The sequence below is a fragment of the Tupaia chinensis genome, unplaced genomic scaffold (genome assembly GCF_000334495.1).
Source record: "Tupaia chinensis unplaced genomic scaffold, TupChi_1.0 Scaffold000311_2, whole genome shotgun sequence".
NCBI lineage: Eukaryota > Metazoa > Chordata > Mammalia > Scandentia > Tupaiidae > Tupaia > Tupaia belangeri.
The window spans coordinates 6,079,999-6,103,051 of NW_006159803.1; the positions used below are offsets into that span (position 1 = coordinate 6,079,999).

General features: G+C 39.7%; 1 protein-coding gene and 1 non-coding gene across 2 annotated transcripts in view; both read left to right on the top strand.

Moving 5' to 3' along the window:
* The first annotated feature begins 339 nt into the window (after window positions 1-339).
* The window catches only part of HOATZ (HOATZ cilia and flagella associated protein), a 28,091-nt gene continuing 5,377 nt past the window's right edge, over window positions 340-23,053 (top strand). The window contains exons 1-3 of the mRNA XM_006150972.2: window positions 340-501; window positions 4,319-4,780; window positions 6,349-6,419. Coding sequence (XP_006151034.1) covers window positions 4,555-4,780; window positions 6,349-6,419 — 297 coding nt within the window. The 5' untranslated portion in view covers window positions 340-501; window positions 4,319-4,554. The remainder of the gene's footprint in view (window positions 502-4,318; window positions 4,781-6,348; window positions 6,420-23,053) is intronic.
* Window positions 3,293-3,347, top strand: MIR34C (microRNA mir-34c). Its single transcript, NR_129462.1, has one exon. It is a non-coding gene; the product is annotated as a microRNA mir-34c (primary transcript).

Consider the following 23,053-nt stretch of genomic DNA (forward strand, 5'->3'; position numbering starts at 1 on the left):
ACCTTCTCTCCATCTCCCTCATGACCAAAAGCCCAGAAATTGAAACAGCACCTTTCCCTGAAATGTGCCTTCCTGGTGTTGTCTAAAACAAATGCGATCTTCTGTTTGGGCATTTAAAACACTACAAGCATTCTTACTTAGATTAAATCATGGGTCTTTCTGGTCTGCAGGCATGCCTAGACATGAACCATAAAGGCAATGAGATCTTTGGAGTTTCTCTAGTAACTGCAGGCCAAATCAACAGCAACCCTAAGAACAAGTATTCTTCTTTTTTCCAAACAGAATTAGGCCACACATTTTTGTCATTATTTTACTTTTTTAGTTGTACTACATACAAAATAAACTGCATTAAAAATATTATTTCAGGAAGCAACACAGCTTGATGACTTTTGTATATGAGTTTTCCTTATTTTTAATTACCTTCGAAGAGAAGTTTTTAAAAATCTAATTTTCAAGGCATCTAACGCAACCATTGCCTTGGATGGCAGCAATCCAGTTCAGGTAAGATACTTAAGATGCAACTAATAATCATAAAACATCAAGGGGGAAGAAGTATTAAATATGGTATTTGCGTAGTGGTATTGGGTAGGAATGACTAACAGTTTGAAAGAACAGAATTGGTTTCATAACTATGACCTAACCAAGATCTCTAAGTCTGCATTTTGCTAATGAAATAGAGACTATTTCACTCCTGGTTTTATTTACGTATGTATAGTTAGATGTGTGAGTCATATATATGTGTGTGTGTGTGTGTGTGTGTGTGTGTGTGTAATGTATGCTACAACACTGTGACTCTTCCAAAGGTAAAATGCATGCAAAATAGTTATAAATGAATTTTTTCAAGCTAATTTTTTTTTTACAATTAACATTTTCTGTACTGTACTCTTTATATTTTGGTTTTTTTATACTTTGGTGTTTACAGAACAAAGGATGCATTCACAAGAAATATGTTGTCATTCATATTCACAGATAATGTAACTTACTCAACTCATCCTTGGAAAGCTCTTTGGGTGTCTTAATAGTTTACATTGGGTTGAGCGATCCAGATAACCTGTCCTTATTCATGTTACTAGTGACATCTGAGACCATTTGCTGTTTTTAAGAAATCAATCTATAGATGAGAAGTTTTCTTCTGTGGAAAGTAATTTAGAGCTGAGCCCTGGGGGGTGGGGGGGAAACAATGAGTACTCAGTAGTAGGTGTATGAAGACCAGATTGTTTCACTGGCAGGGGTCGGGGGCAGGTGGGCTACTTCCAATTGAGTTCCACAAAGTGGGGATAAGAAGCATATTTCTTATCCTCTATTCACTGAAAAGAGGAAATAATTATTAGTAGAGATTATCCAGCAATCTTCCCTAACTATCCCCTTTGGCCAGCCTACTCTAAATACATACAAGCACGTCTACATTATCAGAGGTGGAATTGCACAAAAAGAAATTTTAACTGTCACAAGATGTTGCTTCTCTGGTCTCCACAGCCCTTTCCCTCTAGCATCCAGATTTACTCTTGCTTCAAAGACCTACCCCAAGCTAACATGAACATTCTCTGACCTATTACATTTCTCACTGACACCCCCTCTATCAGTAGAGTCTAGCCAGTTTAGTAATATATTACTACAGTAGTAATATAATGGCAGATAATGTGTCCACTTTGTCACTAGATCGTACAAATGGAGGGCAGGACGAATACCTTAGGTGCTAAACATATAGCAAGTAATTAAATAAATATGAATAGTTTTGTTTAAGACTGACTTTGAGAGTTCAAAACCATGACCTTGAACAAGGGCCACACTTTGATCTAATGAGTTGGCCAGTTCACTATCTGACTGAGAGACCCAGCCTTTGCCTCAACACATGACCCTCTATGAGCATAAGGTCAACTCCCCAGAGGATCACTTGAGTGCAGATGGGACTCTCTCGAAGGCAGTCCCCCTGCATGTTAGAGGCTGCCCTGGTCTGCCTCTATGTGGAAAGTTCAAATCTACAGTCCGAGGTGCCCGGGAAGCTGTTTTCCCAGAGTGGATAGGGCATGAAAACTGGGTGGGCTAGTGGACATGTTGGGGAACTTGGGTGGGGAAAAAGAGTTCTTTACTTCTCCCGCCCTATCAAAAAGAGAAATTTCTAAAGGATCTGCGCCTCCATATTCAGGGCCTCTTCCCCCAGGCCTCACTTGGGCCCGCCCACGGGCCCTTCTCCAAACCCCCTTCTCTGCCCCACCGACACCTCCCCCACCGGCGGTCACTCGGCCACCTGGAGCTGCAGGGCGCACGCGGTCGAGAGCCGGCTCCATGGCTGGGAAGTGAAGTTTTCTGTGGCGGGCGGACTGAGCCTGAGGGAGGTGGGAGGCCCACGGGTGGAAGCGAAGGGGAGAACTAAGCGGGAGGACCCAGGGAGGTGCGGGAGACTGCGGAGGAGGGGAGGCCGGGAGCTCCCAGGGGCCACCTGGGACGGTGGCGAGGCCCCGGGGGATGCGGGTGCCCTGCGGCAGCGCCGCCCGCCGGCCGTGTAGTGTGCGCGACTAATCCCGCGAGGCTGCCGGTTAGCCTGGAGGCGTCTTCCGGAGACTCTCACCCTGATCCTTGCGCCCAGCCACTGTCAAGTGTCGCCCCCAATGAAAAGGACGACGGAGGTGGGCCCGGACCCCGCGGCCCTCCCGCTTGGGGACACCGCGTCGGTGCTGCGGACGTACAGGAGCTGCAGCCGTGGGCGCCCGGTGCTCGGTTTGTAGGCAGTGTAATTAGCTGATTGTACTGTGCTGTTTACAATCACTAACTCCACTGCCATCAAAACAAGGCACAGCATCACCCGCCGCCCCGCCGAGAGAAGGACGCCGGCTTGGGCCGCCCCACAGCGTGGGAGAGGAGAACTGGCACTTGGGGATGGGCTGCGTCAGCGTCTGTCCGCGGCGCGGCGCTGGCAAGCTGGCACGGTGTCGAAGGGCGAGTAGACCCTCGGAAACGCGCGGGCCTCTCCAAGCATTTAGTGTGCTAGAGATCTTGAGTATAAAGCAAGACCATACAGTCTCACGGAAGGGAAACGGAATCCGTGCAGATTAATGGCTTTAGTAGTGCGATACAAAGACATTTAAACTGCTTGGATAAGGGGATCCCCATCCCCCAACACACACTTGTAATGGTCAATGATGTATGCTAGGATTCACTGTGCCTAGTTTATTCAGTAGGGCATTCGCCAAGCCAGCAGCTAAAATGAGCTACAACTTAACCTGATTTGCCTGTCACAACGTGCGGAGGCACCAATTCGAGACTGCAGGGTTTTTCTGTGAGTCTAGTTACTAGGCAGTGTAGTTAGCTGATTGCTAATAGTACCAATCACTAACCACACGGCCAGGTAAAAAGATTTGGTAATTCATCCAAATGAGCTGCCTGTGCAACATCACTATGTTTGGGGGAGAAGGGTATTGGAATATGCTGATATTATCCCTTGCCAATCAACTGATCAAGAGAAAAACCAACATTTTAGCTTCTAAGTATACAATGTAAAATGTATGTGTAGATATATTTTTTCTATATCCCTTCAGGCTCTTAACCAAAATAGGTTATCTTGTATCTGATATTTTTCCCCTTAGATGATTGATCTGGTTATATTATGATTATCAACTTTCGAGCTATCTTTCTGTAAGATATTTTAGTAATATTTTTAAAGAATAAAGTGCCATAAGGACATAAATTGTGGTTACTATGGGTTTATCTCAGTTATTGCCACAAAAACTTGAACTTTTCTATTGCTAAAACAGTTAAATTCTTCCTAGATTGACAAACTCTCCTGGGAGAGCCATTTGCTAGCGCGTGCACACACACACACACACGCGCGTGCGCATTAATACTTTTATTAAACTATATTAGCAAAAATTGTCCTAATTTATTTCTCATGAAGTGATATGTTCCTTATTAGATATATCTCCTTTTTTTAAAATGACTTTTGCACTCAACTTTTAGCGGGAATGATTAATAAATGCAATTACAATTTAAGTCCAAATTGTTACCTAAGATTTGTCTTAAAAGGGGGGGGCGGGGTAGAGGCGTAGAAAAATCACAAAATCTGTACATGGGTACTTGCAGCCCAGTTCAGGCCTCTAGTGCCCATAGAGCAGAATCAGGGCAGCCCTGTTGAATTATCCAACTCAGGTCCCAGCACTTCCACGTAGCGTGTGCCAAACTGGGGCAATCTGGTCTGGAAGGAGGTACTGGGGCAGTGGTGGTAAAGAATTTAAAGCTTATTTAGGTATCTTCTTTGTGTGGGGAGGGTATGGAAGACTGAGGATTATAAGAGGTTAAAATGCTCCCTCACTGACACCAACAGGACAAAACACGACCCAAAGTTGATGTTTTGACTGTTCCATCCCGACTCCGAGGCTGGACTGGCCCCCGAAGCCTATGTTCACAGAAGTGGGCTTCAGAAGGCTTCAAATCGCGCGCGGGACACCAACACCTGAGAGAAACCAGGGCTGCAGCGGGGGCTGTTACCAACCAGGCAGTTCTCGGAGGGGCGGGGTTGAAGGAGGAGCGAGGGACCTTGGCAAAGCGTCCTGAGTCGCCATGGAAACGAGGCCCTGCGGAGGTCCTAGCAGCCCACACGAGTCCCAGGAAATTTGCTCCCCGGGATTACTAGTGTTCGCCGGCTCCTCGGAGGAAGATACCAACTTAGCTAAGCAGTTCTGGATCGCGGCGTCGATGTACCCCACTAACGAATCGCAGCTGGTGCCGGGCAGAGGTAGCAGCCAGCGTCTGCCGGTGGCGCGGCCCCGTAAGATCTGTGTGCCTGGTGAGTGGAGTGGCTAACACCGCCGGTAATACCTGCCTTCACTGTAACCAACCTGGAGAAACTGCCCCACCTATTTCTGGAATAGGAATCTTTCATTCCACATGTCTGAATGGTATATACAAACAGTTTTAGACATGAACAAACACATAAGTAGTTCCTGAATCTTCCCAACAAACCCAAAAAGGATCAGTGGTATCTTGGTTACATCAAAAGGTGCATTGTAAATACCCCCTAATTATGGCACCTGTTCGTCAAACAATATAGAATAATTGGAGATGTTAGATGTTGGCTGAAAGGATAGTAGTTTACATAACTGACTTCAAACAAGAAAGTCCCAGAGAAAGCTGAAGTCTGAAATTCATCTGTAAGCCCTTAGTGAGTTTCAAGATGTGGAAACTTACTATGCAATTTTTAAAAATATTTTTTATTTTAATTTACTATAGTCATCAAAGGGGGTGAGGGGGAGTGACAAAGCAAGCTACCAGGTCCAGGACTCAAACCACAGCCAGCCATGTGGGAGTCCAGTACTCTAAACACCATGCCACCTGCTGCCCTCTTCCCCTCCCCACAATTCTCATATATATACTGAAAATCAAAAACCTTTAGTGCCATGGCCTTTTCCAGCAATTACTTTACTTCCCTTTTGTATTTTTTAGAAAAATGTCACTTTCCACCCTTTTCCCTTGAGAACAACAGTTGAGTATCCAGTTGTATGCCTTTCAATAACCTGAACAAATCTTTTTTTTAGAGAGATTTTTACTATAGGGCACGCGCGCTCACTGGAAAGACAGAGAAAGAGAGGCAGAAAGCAAGAAATCACCCCCCAGGGGAGATGGCCACCCCACAATCCATTCTCATTCTCCTCTCGGGACCTTGAGCACACACATACACGTGCCTGGCGTGAGTTTAAGCCACCGGGTCCGGGACTTGAACCGCGGTCAGCTACATGGGAGTCCAGCGACATAGCCATTACGCTAACTGCTGGTCCCAATAACCTGAAAGAATCTTCAGACAATAGGTAATAATTACTAGAGTACAACTTTACATGATGGCACAACCTTCTGAATTACATCTGCTGCCTGCACCATCCTATTTATCCAGAGGACAATGCCTATGTTCCTATAGCAGGTTGCATAGAATTGTAGAAATCGGAATTTCTGATACTACAGATGCATTCTCTTAGAGACGTTTTCTTGTCTCTGTACTCAGGCTTTACTCATCATTAAAGCTGGGCACAGTGGAGCGCACCTGTAACCCAGTTACTCAGGAGAGTGAGGCAGGAGGATCAAGGCCAGCCTGGGCAACATAGTAAGACCTGTCTCATATGAAAATGTATAAAACCTCAAGAATATTTTTAAAAATTAAATCAATGAAAAATATTATAAATAATTAGAGGTCCCCGCGGTGATCACTAACTCAGTCTCCAATTATTTATGAATATGGCTTATAAAGTTTCAAGACCCAGTGTGTATTTGTGCTTACCTTCCTAGTCTGTGTTACCAAATTTCCTATCAATGTTATAAGATGATAAAATTGTTTCAGATTGAATTTGACTTCATTTCCTTTAGAGAATACAGACGTCATTGCTGAAGCCCTCAAGATTCAGGAATCTGAAGAAAAAGCAAAGTATCTCCAAAAGGTAGGCCAACATTTTAGAAGGGCATTTGATTTTTATTCAATTTCTAAATCATCCTGATGACTCTTCTTTCTAGCATGTATATGCAAAAATGTACTGCTTTTGTTGTACTAGCTTGCATACACTGGAAAAACCTTAATTAGATTTTTTTTATATTTAACTTTATTTATTTTAATTTGACCAGAGAGAGAGAAAGAGAAAGTGAGAAAGCAAGCTGCAAGGTCTGGGACTCAAACCATGAATGGTCCTGTGGGAGTCCAGTGCCCTTGACCACCTTGCCACCTGCTGGCCCACCACAACCTTAATTAGAATTTTAATTTAAGATTGGAGCTGGCAGATGATGTGATGGTTGAGGCACCAGACTTTCACATGGTCGACCATTTTCGAGTCCTGGACTTGGTCATTTGCTTTCTCACTTTCTTCCTCTCTCTCTCTCTCTCTCTCTCTCTCTCTCTCTCTCTCATCAAATAAAAAGATAATAATAATAATAATAATGAATAAAATTAAATAATTATTTTTTAAAGAATTTTAATTGAAGATTAAGAAATTCTATTAAATTTAGACTACTCTCACTTTCTGCAAAAGCCCAAGATGTACAGAAACAAAAAAAAGTCAAAGAAAAATGGAGTAAGATGGAATCATATACTTTTCATCAAATAAGGCCCTAAACCATATACAGTGTTCTGAGAAGAGAAATACTATAAGAATAGGAAAAATCAAATAGAATTGATTGTCTTAGTAAGTCAAAATTAAATGATCCAAAGAAAAAGCCTGTCATCTAGACCTATTTTGATTAAAGGCTGATTAAGCATGCTGTTTTCAAATCAGCTGAACACTCATCTCTTGGGCAACATCTCTTGTTTGCTTTTCATGACACAGGCAAAGTCTTTAACTCAGCAATTAATACAGTGATTTATAGAAACATTTCGTTTGGCTAATGGATAGATTCTATTCCAGTAACTGCTCCTGTACTATAAAAGCAAAGATAGAGGATTCCTTTTGGCCTAATGTTTTTAATCGTTGGATATATTGGCAAACTCTAAAAGACTTATCGGGAATTCTGCATAAATTACAGAACAAAGCATTTGAGTTTGCTGATCACATTAATTCACTTTGTGGACCACTGGTAATTCCATCAAACAAATTAAGTGATTAGAAATAGCATTTTTTTCCCCTCTTTAGGACACTATATGTTGTATATTATACCAGGACTCTACAGGGGGGAAAAAAGCTTAATTTTAGATGAATTAAAAATTGTTAGGCCAGCAGGTGTCGTGGTAGTTAAGGCATTGGAATTCCCACATGGCCGACCATGGTTCAAGTCCCGGACCTCGAGGCTTGCTTTCTCTCTCTTTTTCTTTCTCTGGCAAAACTCATGTGAAAAATAATTAATTAATTAATTCTTTAAAAATGATTAAAAGTCAACTTCTTCAGTACTTTTGGAATTTAATTTTCATATTATTTTAGGAAGAGACTGGAAATAAAATATTAAAGATAAACTGTTACCAAATTTTTAAATAAACTTTTGTCAAATAATATGCCAATAGGTATATTACAGTTACAGGTAGAAGAAATGCTAATGGATTGTTACAGTAATAATATTAGAATTGGGAGACCAGCAGATGGCATAATGATTATGTCACTGGACTCCCACATAGTCAACCGCAGTTCAAGTCCCAGGCCTGGTGGCTTAAACTCACACTAAGCACGTGTGCATGCATGCCCATAATCCCAAGAGGAGAAGGGATTGCAGCATAGCCATCCCTACTGGGTGGTGATTTCTCACTTTCTATCTCTCTGTCTCTCTCTACAAACACATGTATCCTATAGTAAAAATCTCTTTAAAAAAACATATATATATATATGTGTGTGTGTGTGTGTGTGTGTATATGTGTATGTGTGTGTGTGTGTATGTGTATGTGTGTGTGTGTGTGTATATATATATATATATATATGATACAAAAAAATTGCCTTGGGTCCTTCTATTAGCTCATTAATTACTCAACTGATTCTACAGATACTTATTGGGAACCTGATGTTTGCAAGTGTTGTACTAGATGCTGGGCAGCAAGGATAAGATGTGGTTCCTGGTATCAAAGTGTGGAAGACAGCCAAATAAAGTCAGTAGTTATGATATATTGTTGTTATAGATGTATGCACATAATGCCATGAGAACATATTGAAGGCCATCAAAATCAAGCTTAAGGGTCAAGAAGTCTTCACAAAGGCTGAGTTTTGAAAGTTGTATAGTTTGTTGGACAAAGAAGATGCAAAGCTGGCCTCCACAATGCACGAGTTATCTTCCTCAAACTAAGCGTGATTCTGCTGCTCTTCTACTTTTGTTTCCCTCCCTGCTTGTTCCCCACACAGGATCACACTGAACTTCTCAGCACTTTCAAGTCCCTCCCAGTCTGACCATACCAGACTTCTCCTGCCATTCTCTCCCTTTCCTTATGTCCCCTTCTACCACTCTGAATGGTCGGTTCTCAACCCCTTAGGCCAAAGTACACTGTTTACTCCCTCCTCTATGTGCTACGGAAATGAGGAATAGGTGAAATAGATTTTTGCTATACCTGAACATGCACAATATCTGCCAAATTGTACTAAAGCCAAATGGATTCTGAAATACACAATATTTTATTTCTGTTGAGAGTATGAGATAAGAGACCTAACAAAACAGTAAGCCAGCAACAAAAGAGAGAATGCTGCTGAAGTATATAGGAGAACCGGTACAGTCTTGCACAGTATAGTTCAGTTCCATTCAAACAATGCCATGGTGTAAAAGGGCAACCAAGAGAATCTTGCGATAACTGAATGGTATCCTGAGATGCTACTGTGATGCCATATTTATAACAAACGATTTATGAAGTGCATATTATGTGCAGTACACTAAGTTGAGCAGTTTACATGTATCAACTCATCTGCTCCATAAAATAGCCTGTGATGATTATCACCATTTGACTAAATAAGACTCAGATGATTTTCCAAACTGTTAAGTGCCAGAGCCTAGATTCAAAGCCCAATAGCCTAACTCCAAAGCCTAGGAAATTAACTCCATAAAAGACTTGTTTAATTGTAATGATTGCTGACCATAGCATTGTTCAGATACACTGCCAAGTAGTCTGAAATGAATACAACAAAATTTCCAGCTAGTGGGACTATAAGCAATCTTTCAACCTGCAGTGCACTTTTGTGTCCCTACCTAAAATGCTCTTCCCCCTTTATCTTCACGGCCAAGCTCAGATGCCAGCTTTCGTGAAGTCTTCCCAGACACTAACAGAATGAATAGGTCTCTTCTCTGTGCTTCCATGGCACGTCACATATCCTCTCTCACATGAAAGGACTTCAAAAAAATTTGTGGAGGGACCAGCAGTTAGCATAATGGTTATGTCGTTGGACTCCCATGTAGCAGACGGTGGTTCGAGTCCCAAACCCATGGCTTAAACTCATGCCAGGCACGTGTGAGTGCATGCCCAAGATCCTGAGAGGAGAATGGAGGAGAAGGGATTGCAGTGTGACCATCTCCCCGGGGCGTAATTTCTCACTTTTTATCTCTCTGTCTTTCTCTGTCTTTCTGGTGAGCGCGCGCACTCTATAGCAAAAACCTCTCCAAAAACAAAAAAAAATTTCTTTGTGGAAAAGAGAATTAAAGTACAAGTTTATTTTGATACAAAAAAATTTAAATCATATATAGTTTTGTCAAAATACACATTATAAGGACCAGCAGATGGCGTAATGGTTACATTGCTGGACTCCCACGGAGTCGACCGCGGTTTGAGTCCTGGACCCAGTGGCTTAAACTCCCACCAGGCACGTGTGTGTGCGTGCGCAAGATCCCAAGAGGAGAATGGAGGAGAAGGGATTGAGGTGTGGCCATCTCCCCTGGGGGGTGATTTCTTGCTTTCTGTCTGTCTCTCTCTGTCTTTCTGGAGAGCACACACGCCCTATAGCAAAAACTTCTGAAAAAAATACACATTATCATGAACCTTTGAAGACTTCCTTACAGTGCTTTTTATAGTCTCTGATCCATAGGTAGGTAAATGTGAATGTTTCTGACTTCCCCACTAGATTACAGGCACCATAGAGAAGTGAACTTCAGAGATGAGGTGAGTTTGGAAGCCTAATTCTGCCATTTACTGTTTGTGTGACTTTGAGCAACCTATTTAACCCCGTGAAGTTCACTGCCTCATATCTAAAAGGAGAAAAGATAAGAATACACACTTCATTGAGTTGATGCAAGGTTTGTAAAGCACCTGGCTATAGTTTGCTCTCAACATATGCCCATCATATCATATTTGCTTTACCCAGTGCCTTTCTGATGATCGAAGCTCAAGAAATATTTGTTAATTGAATAAATGAACAAATAATTGAACTAAATAATGAATGATAAATGCTCTGGCCAATGATATTTCTTTCTTTCTTCTTTTTTTTTTTTTTTTTTTTTTTGAGAAATTTTTGCTATAGAGCATGTGTAGTCCCTGGAGAGCCAGAGAGAAAGATAGAAAGCAAGAAATCACTCTACAGGAGGGGATGGCCATGCCACAATCCCTTCCCCTCCATTCTCCTCTCAAGATTTTGTACACACATGTACACGTGGTTGGCATGAGTTTTAAGCCACCGGATCTAAGAGTTGAACCACAGTCGACTACATGAGATTCCAGCAACGTAATCATTACACCATCTGCTGGTCCCTGGTTGGTGATATTTCAGTTTTGTTTAGTCTCTTCCATCTAAATCCACCTGGAAATTTTTCTGGGTTGAAAATTTTTTGTGAGAACATTCTCATAATATTTGTTGGCATTTCACCTGTGTTCTCAGTTTTGCTTTTATCTCATGGGTCTGGTTATCTTAAGAAGAAATGTGACTTTTTCTAATTACTAAAACAGAATCTATTTTTGGATACCACCGGTTTTCTAAGTCTATAGAGGCTGAGCATTCCTCACATGAAAATCCAAAATCCAAAATGCTTCAAAATCTGAAACTTTCTCAGTGCCAACATGATGCCACAAGTGAAGTATTCCACATCTGACCTCATATGATAGGTTGGTCACAGTCAAAATTCTACAATACAAAATATCATCAAAAATTGCCCTCAGGGACCAGCAGGTGACATGGTAGTTGGAGCACTGGACATTCTCACATGACTGACCATGGTTCAAGTCCTGGACCTGGTGGCTTGCTTTCTCACTTTCCCTTTCTTTCCCTGTATCTCTCCTTAGTCAACTTAAAATAAATAAATGAACAAATAAAATTAAATAATTCTTTTTTAAAAAAATTACCTTCAGCTTATGTGTTTAAGATAATAAAACATAACTGAACTTCATGTTTACAGTTGGATCATGACCCAAAAATATTTCATTAATATATATACAGATATTCCAAAATCTGAAAAAACATCTGAAATCTGAAACACTTCTGATCCGAAACATTTTGGATAAGAGATACTCAACTGCAGTACTCTCTACATTGCTACCATCATTATTCTAGAATTTTTTACCTTGGCAGTAGGAAATAAATAGGGAGGAAGATATCTTTTTAAGTAAGAAAACATTTTAAATGATCTATTTAAGAGAATCTTCTTTATGTTTTGAACAGAAACAGTGATAAATTCCAAGTATAATTTTCATCTCAAAATGAGAAAAATATTTCCCATAAACTCTCTTGAAAGTTTATTTTTCCATTTTCTCCTTAAAATTCATAAAAATTTAAAACTTTATTTTCCACCTTTCCTAGAAGTGCCTTTATAATCCTCTCTCCTCAATGGATATTGATTTTTTAATTGTTAATTTTTTTAAAAACCTTAATATTATTCTCCATTTTGGAGTAGTTTCCATGTATACATTATAAATGCTTTTGGTTAGTGAACAAAATGCTATTAATCACAACTACTATTCCTGTGATGGATATCCATGGCAGGAAATCAAAAACAATTGAGTCTGTCAAGATAAAATGGCTTACTATGTCCATAAAGGAAACCTTATAGCACTATACTAGGCCATAATTCTTCCTTTGAGAGTTCTAAAGTAGTCTGAAAACATTATAATAAATGAATAGTCAGCTAATTCTTTGAAATCATAAAACTAATTTGCTTTTTAGTTTTACCACCTTTAAGAAAGCTCTTTAGTTGATTATCTCTTTATGAAAAGAATTATAAATAAATCATTTGCTGGGAGCAAGAAGAAGAGGTCAGAGCAGTGTTTTAAGGTATGTATCAATATATAGATGACATACTTGGAAAGGCCCATCTGGGATCAAAGTTCTAATGTGAGTAAAGCTAAGCCAAAATGTTTTACAAGGAAAATATGCAATTTGTAGAACAACATCTCTGAAATGCATTTGGTTGGTGGTAGAGTTCTCTTTTGTTTATTTGTTTGGGTTTTTTTTGAGAGGTTTTTACTATAGGGCATGTGTGCTCCCCAGAATGACAGAGAGAGACAGAGAGACAGAAAGTGAGAAATCACCCCATGAGGAAATGGCCACACCGCAATCCCTTCTCCTTCATTCTCCTCTCGGGATCTTGGGCACACATGCACACGCAACTGGCGTGGGTTTAAGCGACCGGGTCTGGGACTCGAACAGTTGTCAACTACATGGGAGTTCAGTGATGTAGCCATTACGCCATCTGCTGGTCCCAGTAGTAGAGTTTTAATCTATTCTGTTACATATCCCGTTCAGACAATACTGCCCACAATGATGGTCTTCCTCCAAAGCTTGTTATTTGGTACGTCCTTGAACCAGAACAAAGTTATGCTATGATAAAAACACTATTCTTAGGAGAAGAAGAATCTTCAAAACTTACACAAAGGTGTATTTTTCCACTGTAATAAAAATGGAAAAGTTTTTAACACTATCAATCCTTTATCCTACATTTTTAAAGTAATGAGAGAGATACTTTTAATCATTGTAAGTGAGCTTTTAGAAAGCCAAAGCAAAGATGTAGAGAATTTCTTAAGTGCCACTGCCAGAATGCTCAAATAAAAGAAGATTCTCTTTTGTGTTAAAATGATAGGGATTGGTTTCCTAAACATATCTAAAGTCTTCCAATAACAGTGTTATCTGGCTTTTAGTTTTGCTATCCTTTTAACTAATAAAAATGTTTAACTATACACTCTAATGAAATAGTGACAAAATTTGTTTTCTTCCATAAAAGGAATACCAACAAGAAGTGGTAAATTTCTTCTTCACCAACAAAAAATATTGAGTCATTTAAATTCTTGTTCCTAATTTGTCAACACATTCAAGAGGAAGAGTCATAAAAGTAAACTGTGCATTTATAGTAACGAGCAAATATTTTGATAACAAAGGATAATTAAATGACTATATAAATAAATATATTTTATTTACATTATCTGTAGTGCCACTTTGTTTCAAAAATTATTCTATCTTGGGTAACATTTTCAGAGAGAGACAGGGAGAGAGAAGTGGAAAATCACCTCTTGGCCATGCTGCAATCCCTTCTCCTCCATTTTCCTCTCTAGATTTTGGGCACACATGTTCATGTGCCCAGTGTGAGTTTCAAGCCCTCAGGTCTAGGACTTGAATTGCATTCCCATGTGGGAATCCAGAGCCTCAACCACTATGCCACCTGTTGGCCCCCAAACCTTCTTTAGTACCATCTACAGTCCATGGAAATACACTGGAGAGAATAAAATGAGATTTGGGATCAGACAAATCTGCTGATCCCTAAAAACCATGTCTTAAAGATTCAAACTTGGAGGCCCAAGGTTGGCACAGCGGTGAAATGACAACATTCCATGAGGCTTACCCACACGAGAAGGCTCTGAGTTCATGTCCAGGGGCTTCTCTGAGTATAGCAGGCATGTATGTACCTATGATCTGGGGCTAGCAGAAACTGGACGTGGATCATAGAGGAAAGAAAACTAAACTTTAGAAATGAAAGAAAGATACAAAGTCTACCCTTATATGAAACTTGCAGTCTAATCAGGGGGAGAAATATTTATGAAAGAATTACACATGATGTTAGCAGAACACTTCATAGAGTGGTATCAACCCAATCAAGAGAATCAGGGAGGATTTCTGCAGATTAAGTTAGGATTTGAAGGAAGAGTGGGCATTAACTTGGCCCGAAGGAAGGGTGTAGGGAGGATTGGGAGGGCCTTCCAGCAGCAGAAACAGCATGTGCAAAGAATCTGTGCTAAAGAAATCACATTTCAGGGACCAGCAGTTAATGTAATAGCTATGTCACTGGACTCCCATGTAGTTGACCGTGGTTCGCGTCCCGGACCTGGTGGCTTAAAACTCACGCTGGGTGCGTGTATGTGCGTGCCCAAGATCCCAAGAGAAGAATGGAGGAGAGGGGATTGCGGCGTGGCCATCCTCCTGGGCAGTGATTTCTCACTTTCTGTCTCTCTGTCTCTCTCTGTCTGGTGAGCACACGTGCCCTATAGCAAAAAGAAAAAAAAGAAAGAAAGCACATTTCAGAAGTTGAATAATGACCAACGTGGAAATATAAGTTGGTCCACAGTAATAACAAGGATCCACTGAAAGGTTTTTACTTGGGGGATTAATATATCATATTAGCTTGAAAAAGATCAGAGGACTGTAATATGGAGAATGGATTAAAAATGACCAGAGCAGAAGTGAGGAGGCCACACTAGAGGCCCATAGTAAGGACAATAAGCCAGTGGGTGGTGATGGTAGCCTGATTGGGATGTGCAGTGGGGTAGGAAAAAAGTATATAGAGAGATATATGGGAGTAAAAAACTAGAACTTGGGTTATATGGTGGATATGGAAGGGGAGGCATAGTAAGGTATCAAAGATAATAGCTTTTGGCTTGAATAAGAGGCTGATGGTGCTATTTGCTTCAACAAGGAACAGTGGATGAAGGTCCGTTGTTGAGATTTTTATGGGAGTGATTAAAACTTCAGTTTAGACGTCTAGTTTGAGGTCCCTTCGAGATAAGCAAATGGAGCTACGGGCCTATGAGTATATGGAGTAGAAACCTGTAGAGAAAGTATGGGCCAGGGATGAAGTTTAAGCCATCTGGGTGGTGAATCCCAGCCGCTCCTTGTTAGGTCCTTAAGAGCATGACAGGAAAGGCATATCTGAGAGATGAGGTCAGTCACAGTCACACTTCATTCATCCTCACTCTATAACCATCAACAGGCTGAAACTCTCAGACTCAGTAGTCTTTTGTTGGCTAAGGATAAGGTTTGATAGTCATTGCAGACTTAATCATCAACAGCATATAATTCAATGGCAGAAAAAGAGGTATCCTTGAATTTAAAAACATTATGTTCATTTATGCTTATTTTTATTAACATTAAAATTCAAATCTCAAGTTGCTTTTCAAAAGGTAAGTGCCTTTAAAGCAATATAACGCAGTTTTTTAAAAAAAAAAAAATCACTTATACTGGGGCCAGCAGATACATAATGGTTACATCACTGGACTCCCACAAGGCCAACCGTGGTTTGAGTCCTGGACCCAGTGGCAAGAAAATCATGCCAAGGACTTGTGTGTGCGTGCCCAAGATTCCAGGAGGAGAAGGGATTGTGGTGTGGCCACCCCATCTGGAGGGTAATATCTTACTTTCCCTCTCTTTGTCTGTGTCTCTCTCCAGTGAGTGTATGTGTCCTAAGGTAAAAACCTCTTAAAAAAAAACTTATACTTTTGCCCTCCATGTATTCGTATGTGTGTGAATGTTTTAAGATAGGAGCCATGTTCCTAAACAATTATTACTGCTTTTACATTAAAATATATGTAACAGAGGGGTCAGATGGTAGCAGGAATAAAACATGACTGACTGCAAAGCTGACCCACATGGGTAGGTTCCAAGTTTCTGTCCAGAGACCTCCCTGATCATGCTGGGCCTACATATACCCATGGTCTAAGCCACCTGCGGCTGGGGGTGAATCTCAGAGTTCAAATCCTGTTGGGGGGACCAGCAGTTAGTGTAATGGCTATGTCGCTGGACTCCCACGTAGTCGACCGTGGTTCAAGTCCCAGACCCGGTGGCTTAAACTCACACCAGGCACATGTGCGTGCATGCCCAAGATCCCAAGAGGAGAATGGAGGAGAAGGAATTGCGGTGTGGCCATCCCCCCTGGGGAGTGATTTCTCACTTTCTATCTCTCTGTCTCTCTCTCTGTCTTTCTGGCGAGTGCACACTCCCTATAGCAAAAACCTCTCCCAAAAAAAAAGAAAGAAAGAATGAAAAAAAAATTCTGTTGGGGGTGCCATCTCTCCCTCCCTATCTCTTTCATGAAATAAATAAGCCCTTTAAACAGCATTTTTAAATATATGGAACAGAACCAAGAAAATACATATTCCTTTCTCTTCCTTACAACATTAAAAACTTCATACTTTATCAAATCTACATTTAAGAAAAATCATGGGCCCAGCAGGTGGCATGGTGGTTAAGGTACTGGACTCCCACATGGCTCACTGTGGTTCGAGTCCTGGACCTGACAGATTGCTTTCTCACTTGCTCACTCTCTCTCTCTCTCTCTCTCTCTCTCTCTCTCCCCCTGGTGAGCACATGTACTGTGTAGCAAATTAAAAAGTAATAATAATAATGATAAATAAAATGAAATAATTTAAAAAGAAAAATCATATTGATCCCTCTTATGTAATGACTGATATGTTTTTTCTCAGTAAGCTGGGTTTTTTGGGATTTTTTTAATGAAAATTATGTATTTCAGAACTGGGAACTGAGCCAGGATCAAGCAATTTTGAGTAGGTGTGGAAAGATGCTTAGATCTGCATCTTTTTCCCGTAAGTCAGCATTTTCCTCCCTCAGATTAATAATCCTATGACAATTTCTACAACGTCTACCCACTCTCATAGATGACTGCAAGTAGCCTACCTTTTAAAATTGGATTAGTGCAGATGAAAGCCTTTTCACTGATTATTCAGCCTATCTCTTAAAGTGCATAGTAGATCATTTGTGATCCAACAGTTCTGTATCTTATTATTATAATAGATATAAATTTACCCCTGTATGTGGCAGTTGTAGACTCTACAAAGTAAATAACAGGCACAGGGAATGGTAGTAAATTCATGGAGTAGATTCAGAGCTGAAGCATTCTGTTATCCAAATTAAAAAGTCAAGAGTTTCACACTGCCTTTTGAAATCAAGCTAAAAGATGAGGTTTTTGTTTCTGTTGTTGTTGTTGTTGTTTGGGGAGGGTGGTTTACTGATAAACAATTTTGCCTGAAGCCAATCATAATTCTTACCAACTCTGAGACTCCATTTGTAACACAGAAGTGAAATAGAATTTACTGATGACTAAGATTTTAGAGAGACTAGAAACTGAATTTTCTTAGTGCCCCTATAGGATATTTCACTCTTAATCATTAGAATTGAAAATTAAATTCTAGGGATCAGCAGTTGGCATAATGACTATGTCACTGGACTCCCACGTGGTCAACCGCAGTTCGAGTCCTGGACCCAGTGGCTTAAATTCAAGCCAGGCATGTGTGCATGCATGTCCAAGGTCCAGAGAGGAGAATGGAGGAGAAGGGATTGAGGTGTGGCCATGCCCCCTGGGGAGTGGTTTCTCACTTCCTGTTTGTTTGTCTCTCTCTGTCTTTCTGGTGAGCGCACATGCCCTATAGCAAAAGTCTCTCAAAAAAAAAAAAAAAAAAAGAAAAGAAAAAGAAAATTAAATTCTACAGCTTCAAGAAAATAAAAATAATATAATGTTCTCCATCTCTATTAAACATAGAATCTTAGTTCTGCCTAAGTAATATTCAAATTTTGAAATGTAACTCCTATAGTGTTACAGTTAATTTATAATAAAAAATCCTATCATAAATGTTTGGTTTGTATTACATAAGATCTTAGAAAACTTATTAGTTAATAAATATCATTATAGCTATTTTATAATATGTTCATTCTACTCACTGAATTTTATGCTTAAAGTCAGACAGGTATCACAGATATGTATATGTCAGCTGCACTTGCTATTGAAAGTATTTATATTAAGATCTTTTGTGAACCAATAAAATGTGGGGAAAAAAAAGAAAGGCATGAAAAGCAACTGTAGATACCAGAGACAGTGTGGGAGGACAGTGGGAAATGGCAGAGAGCGACAGGTAGGGAATCAAGGGGGAAAAAAAGAAGCAAAATATATAAGAAACAAGAAATGGAAAATTATTTGTTGACAATAACATGTATGGCAATATACTTGCTTGAGGAAATATGCAGTGTATTCTGGATGGGAAAACTCATTTTTGTATGCTATAGTGATGTTCAGTGAATGTATGTAAAGTAAGTTAATTAAAAATTTTTAAAATAAATATTATTATAGCTATTCAGCTATTCTTTTGACTACTTTTACAAAGTGTTACACCAATAAGTAAGTTAACTTTGATCAGACAAACCCAAAACTGGATTAACTCTCCTGACTGTGTATGCCCATAGCATGCATTTTCTACTGGAATGTAAAATTTTGTGTGAGAAGAAACTATATTTGACTTCTATATCATGGTTAATTCTTTTTTGGGGGGGAGGTTTTTGCTATAGGGTGTGTGCGCTCACCAGAAAGACAGAAAGAGATGGAAAGACAGAAAGCGAGAAATCACCCGCCATGAGGGGGATGGCCATGCTGCAATCCCTTTTCCTCCATTCTCCTCTTGGGATCTTGGGGGCACACACACACACACATGCCCGGTGTGAGTTTAAGCCACTGGGTCCGGGACTCGAACCACGGTTGACTACATGGGAGTCCAGCAACATAGCCATTATGCCAACTGCTGGTCCTACACTATAGTTTACTCTTAACTACTTCTTCCTTTTTGGAATGAAAATTAAACCAAAAAATATCCTGTCATTGTTTGTGCATGTAAGTGTGTGTGTGTATGCGTATATATGTTACAAATTCTCTAGTATGTGTTTGAAGAAGTGTAGCAAAAAACAGCATAAGATATAGAGTCAAATAGAACTAGAGGCAGCTCTGTGTTACAGAAATGACATGCTATTCAAGCAATTCTGGATTTATATGGACGATCAAGGGTTTGATTTCCCCAGTCTACCTATACATGTAGGGCCTGCATATCCATGATCCTGGCTGGCTGAAAAGGCTGGGAGTGGAAAGAAATGAGGCTTCAAACCCTGTTGAGGATGCTTCTCTCTTTAATTCTCTCTCATAAAGTTTAAGTAAATAAACTTTAAAAAGGAAAGAAAAAGGGACCAGCAGATGGAACAGCAGTTATGTCACTGTACTCCCACGTGGCTGTGATTTGAGTCCTACATCCAGTGGCTTAAAAATCATGCTGGGCACATGTGTGCCCAAAATTCCAAGAGAATGGAGGGGAGAAGGGACTGCAGCATGGCCATCTTCCTTGGAGGTGATTTCTCAACTTTCTGACTCTCTCTCTGGCGAGTGCATGTACCCTATAGTAAAAATCTCTCTCTCAAAAAAAAAAAAAAAAATCATCTGCTCTTCTCTCTATGTAATAAAATTATAATAACTATCATATTAATATTTAATCCTCAGAAGAACTCTGTTGAAAGCACTATGGTTACACCCATTTTACATAAAGGAAGCTTAACAGGAAAGATGTAAGTAACTTTTTCAAGGTCACACAGTAAAACATGTAAAGACTTTGAATCCAGGTCCATCTGACAGTGGAGCCAAGGTACTTAACCACTGTACCATACTAGCTTCAAGAGTTTCCTGATTCTCTGTGTGTTGGGATGATTACCAGGTAAATAAGCAAAGAGTTGATTATGGAATCAATTCAATACTTTTCTAAGATATTCTATTTTTTTGGGGGGGGGGAGAGATTTTTCACTATAGGGCACATGCACTCGCCAGACAGACAGAGAGAGACATAGAGACAGAAAGCGAGAAATCACCCCCCAGGGGGGATGGTCACGCCGCAATCCCTTCTCCTCCATTCTCCTCTCGGGATCTTGGGCACGCACGCACACACGCCCGGCGTGAGTTTAAGCCACCGGGTCCGGGACTCGAACCGCGGTCGACTACATGGGAGTCCAGTGACATAGCCATTATGCTAACTGCTGGTTCCCTTCTAAGATATTCTTAAGACTGAATTCAATAAGTCAGCTTTCATACTATGATAGTCAAGAGAAATTTTCCTTTGGTAGTATAGATAGGTAATAAGAGAAATAAACACTACCTTATATTATTTTTGATGAATGTTTCAATCAACAAGTTTCTATTGTAATCCAAGGAAGAAATACAATTTTTAGATGGGAACCAGATTTTGAGAAGAAAGGACCTTTCTTCTAAACTTTAGTGTTTATTAAATTGTTTCTTTTTTATAACTGATGATTAACTAAGGAGAATGTTTATAATACCCTGGAGAATTTGTGGATAGATGAATTTGCATTGCAAAGTTAATGGCAAGTAATATCTTAGATATCCCTCCTTGTTTTTCCTGTCCTCATTCAAGTTGCTTTCACCAGCTAACCCACAGGAGTCAGAGGTTGAATCCTCAGAATTCCTCCATGCCTGTACACAGAAGGTGAACAATCCATCCTTCTCTTTATTTTCCCTACTCTTTTCAACTTTTAAAAGAATCGAAAGAAAAATTTTCTCAATAATAAGCAATGTTATAATTGCTACTTTATTAAATTTCCACCGTATGTCATACATTACAATAAGGACTTTTTGCATTATCTCCAATCTTCACAACCGTCCTCACAGATGCCAAATCTATGAAGAACTGGCTCTTTGATTTACTATATAGCATAAAGCTCTAACCTGTAAGTGAGTGATTACAGTGGGAGGGAGGAAAGGAGGAACCAGGAAGGATAGTTAAGATAGTATTTGTCATTAATCACAAAGGAGAACAGGGATTCAAACTCAAATGTAATTTACATTAATAATCCATGTTGCCACTCTAGCTGCTTGACTCTAAAAAGCCAAAAAGAGGGACCAGCAGTTAGCGTAATGGCTATTTCGCTAGACTCCCACGTAGTCGACCACGGTTTGAGTCCCAGACCCGGTGACTTAAACTCACGCCGGGCGCGTGTGCGTGCGTACCCAAGATCCCAGGAGGAGAATGGAGGAGAAGGGATTGTGGCATGGCCATCCCCCCTGGGGGGTGATTTCTCGCTTTCTGTCTCTCTTTCTCTCTCTCTCTGTCTGGCGAGCGCACGCGCCCTATAGCAAAAACCTCTGCAAAAAAAAAGAAAAGCCAAAAAGAGAGAACTGACCAACTTAACTCTTGATGTGACAGTAAAATGTGTTAGCTATCTATGATACATTCAATTTCTATATCATCATGTCCTAATTTCCTAGAGCCCATTTTTATTCTATAATTTATTTTTTTAGAAATAATGTAAATATTCAATATTAAGATATTATACATTGTGATCCCTTTATATTATTATTTTAAGAAATAACTAAATGGTTAAAATATTTTATAAATATTAAATTCCATTAATGAACCCTGCCAAAACATTATGATTAGAAATAAGACATTTTGAACTGACTCTGAGGTACAGGAGTAAAGTGCTCAAGAGAAGCTGGATCCCACATGGCAACTGCAGCTCAAATCACAGCCTGGTCAGCTCTGGGCATGCACCCAAGTGCTCAAGCACCCAAGATCCAAAGGGGCGAAGGACTGGAAAAGGGGGATTACGGCCTGATCAGACCCTGTGGGAGGTGTCCCTCTCTCTCACATATGCATGTGTTCTATCATAAATAAAGGGTAAAAAAAAGAAAAGCAAAAAAGTCTTTTGTTATTACAAAATTAACAAGTAAAGTATTCTTCCCTACTAATAATTGTAAATTTTAAGGATTTTCTCTTACCCGTGAACTGTGTACACCTTTCCTGGCAGCAATTTCTTAGAATGGTGTTTTCAGTTGACATAGTCATTTCCAGTAGTTTTGCTATTCACTTTCAGGAAACATGTTCAGGAAGCAGAAACTAAATCACGTTCGAAATCTGTTTCTAGTGCATTAAATCACATTATAAAACTGATTAGGTACCTAAATACATTGTAATGAAAAGGGACCTGAAGTCAAAGGAAAAAATTAAATGAGTATATTCTTTATTCTATTATTAGTTTTGAATCTTGTAACTAAATATCTGTTTTTATTTTAAAAGTATAAGACAGCATAACTTGCCCTAGCTTCCCAATATTCACACACAAAAACATAATGATATAATTTTGTTCATAGGAGAGTTTAAGACATAAACTTGCCCACTGCCTAATTTCACTTTCTAAAACTTATGGATTGAGCTATGCTAGTAATTGTGTATTAGACAGCACAATGGTTCCATTCATACATAATGACTCAGTCAATTCAATTCAACAAAAATGTATTGAGTATCACATACAAGGCACTACTAAGCTCTAAAGAAGGATAAAAAGATGAGTAAGATCCTGAAAGAGACACAGTAGCAACTAACAGATAAAGCAAGGAAAGTAAGATCAATACCACAATAAAGGTTTAAAGTACTATGTAATCACAGTAAGGAAGCAATTAATTCCAATACAGTACATACATAATGGAAAAGTTGGAAAAGTAACTTTAAATAGGTACATTCTACATATCCTAGGTGTTTATTTACATAGACTATTTTATTCAATGTAAGCAAGTTGACAGGTATTATAAACTATTAGCTTAGTTTTCAAAAGTACTTTTTTTTTTTTTTTTTCAAAAACTGTGACATAGCATGCCTAAAATTCAAGTA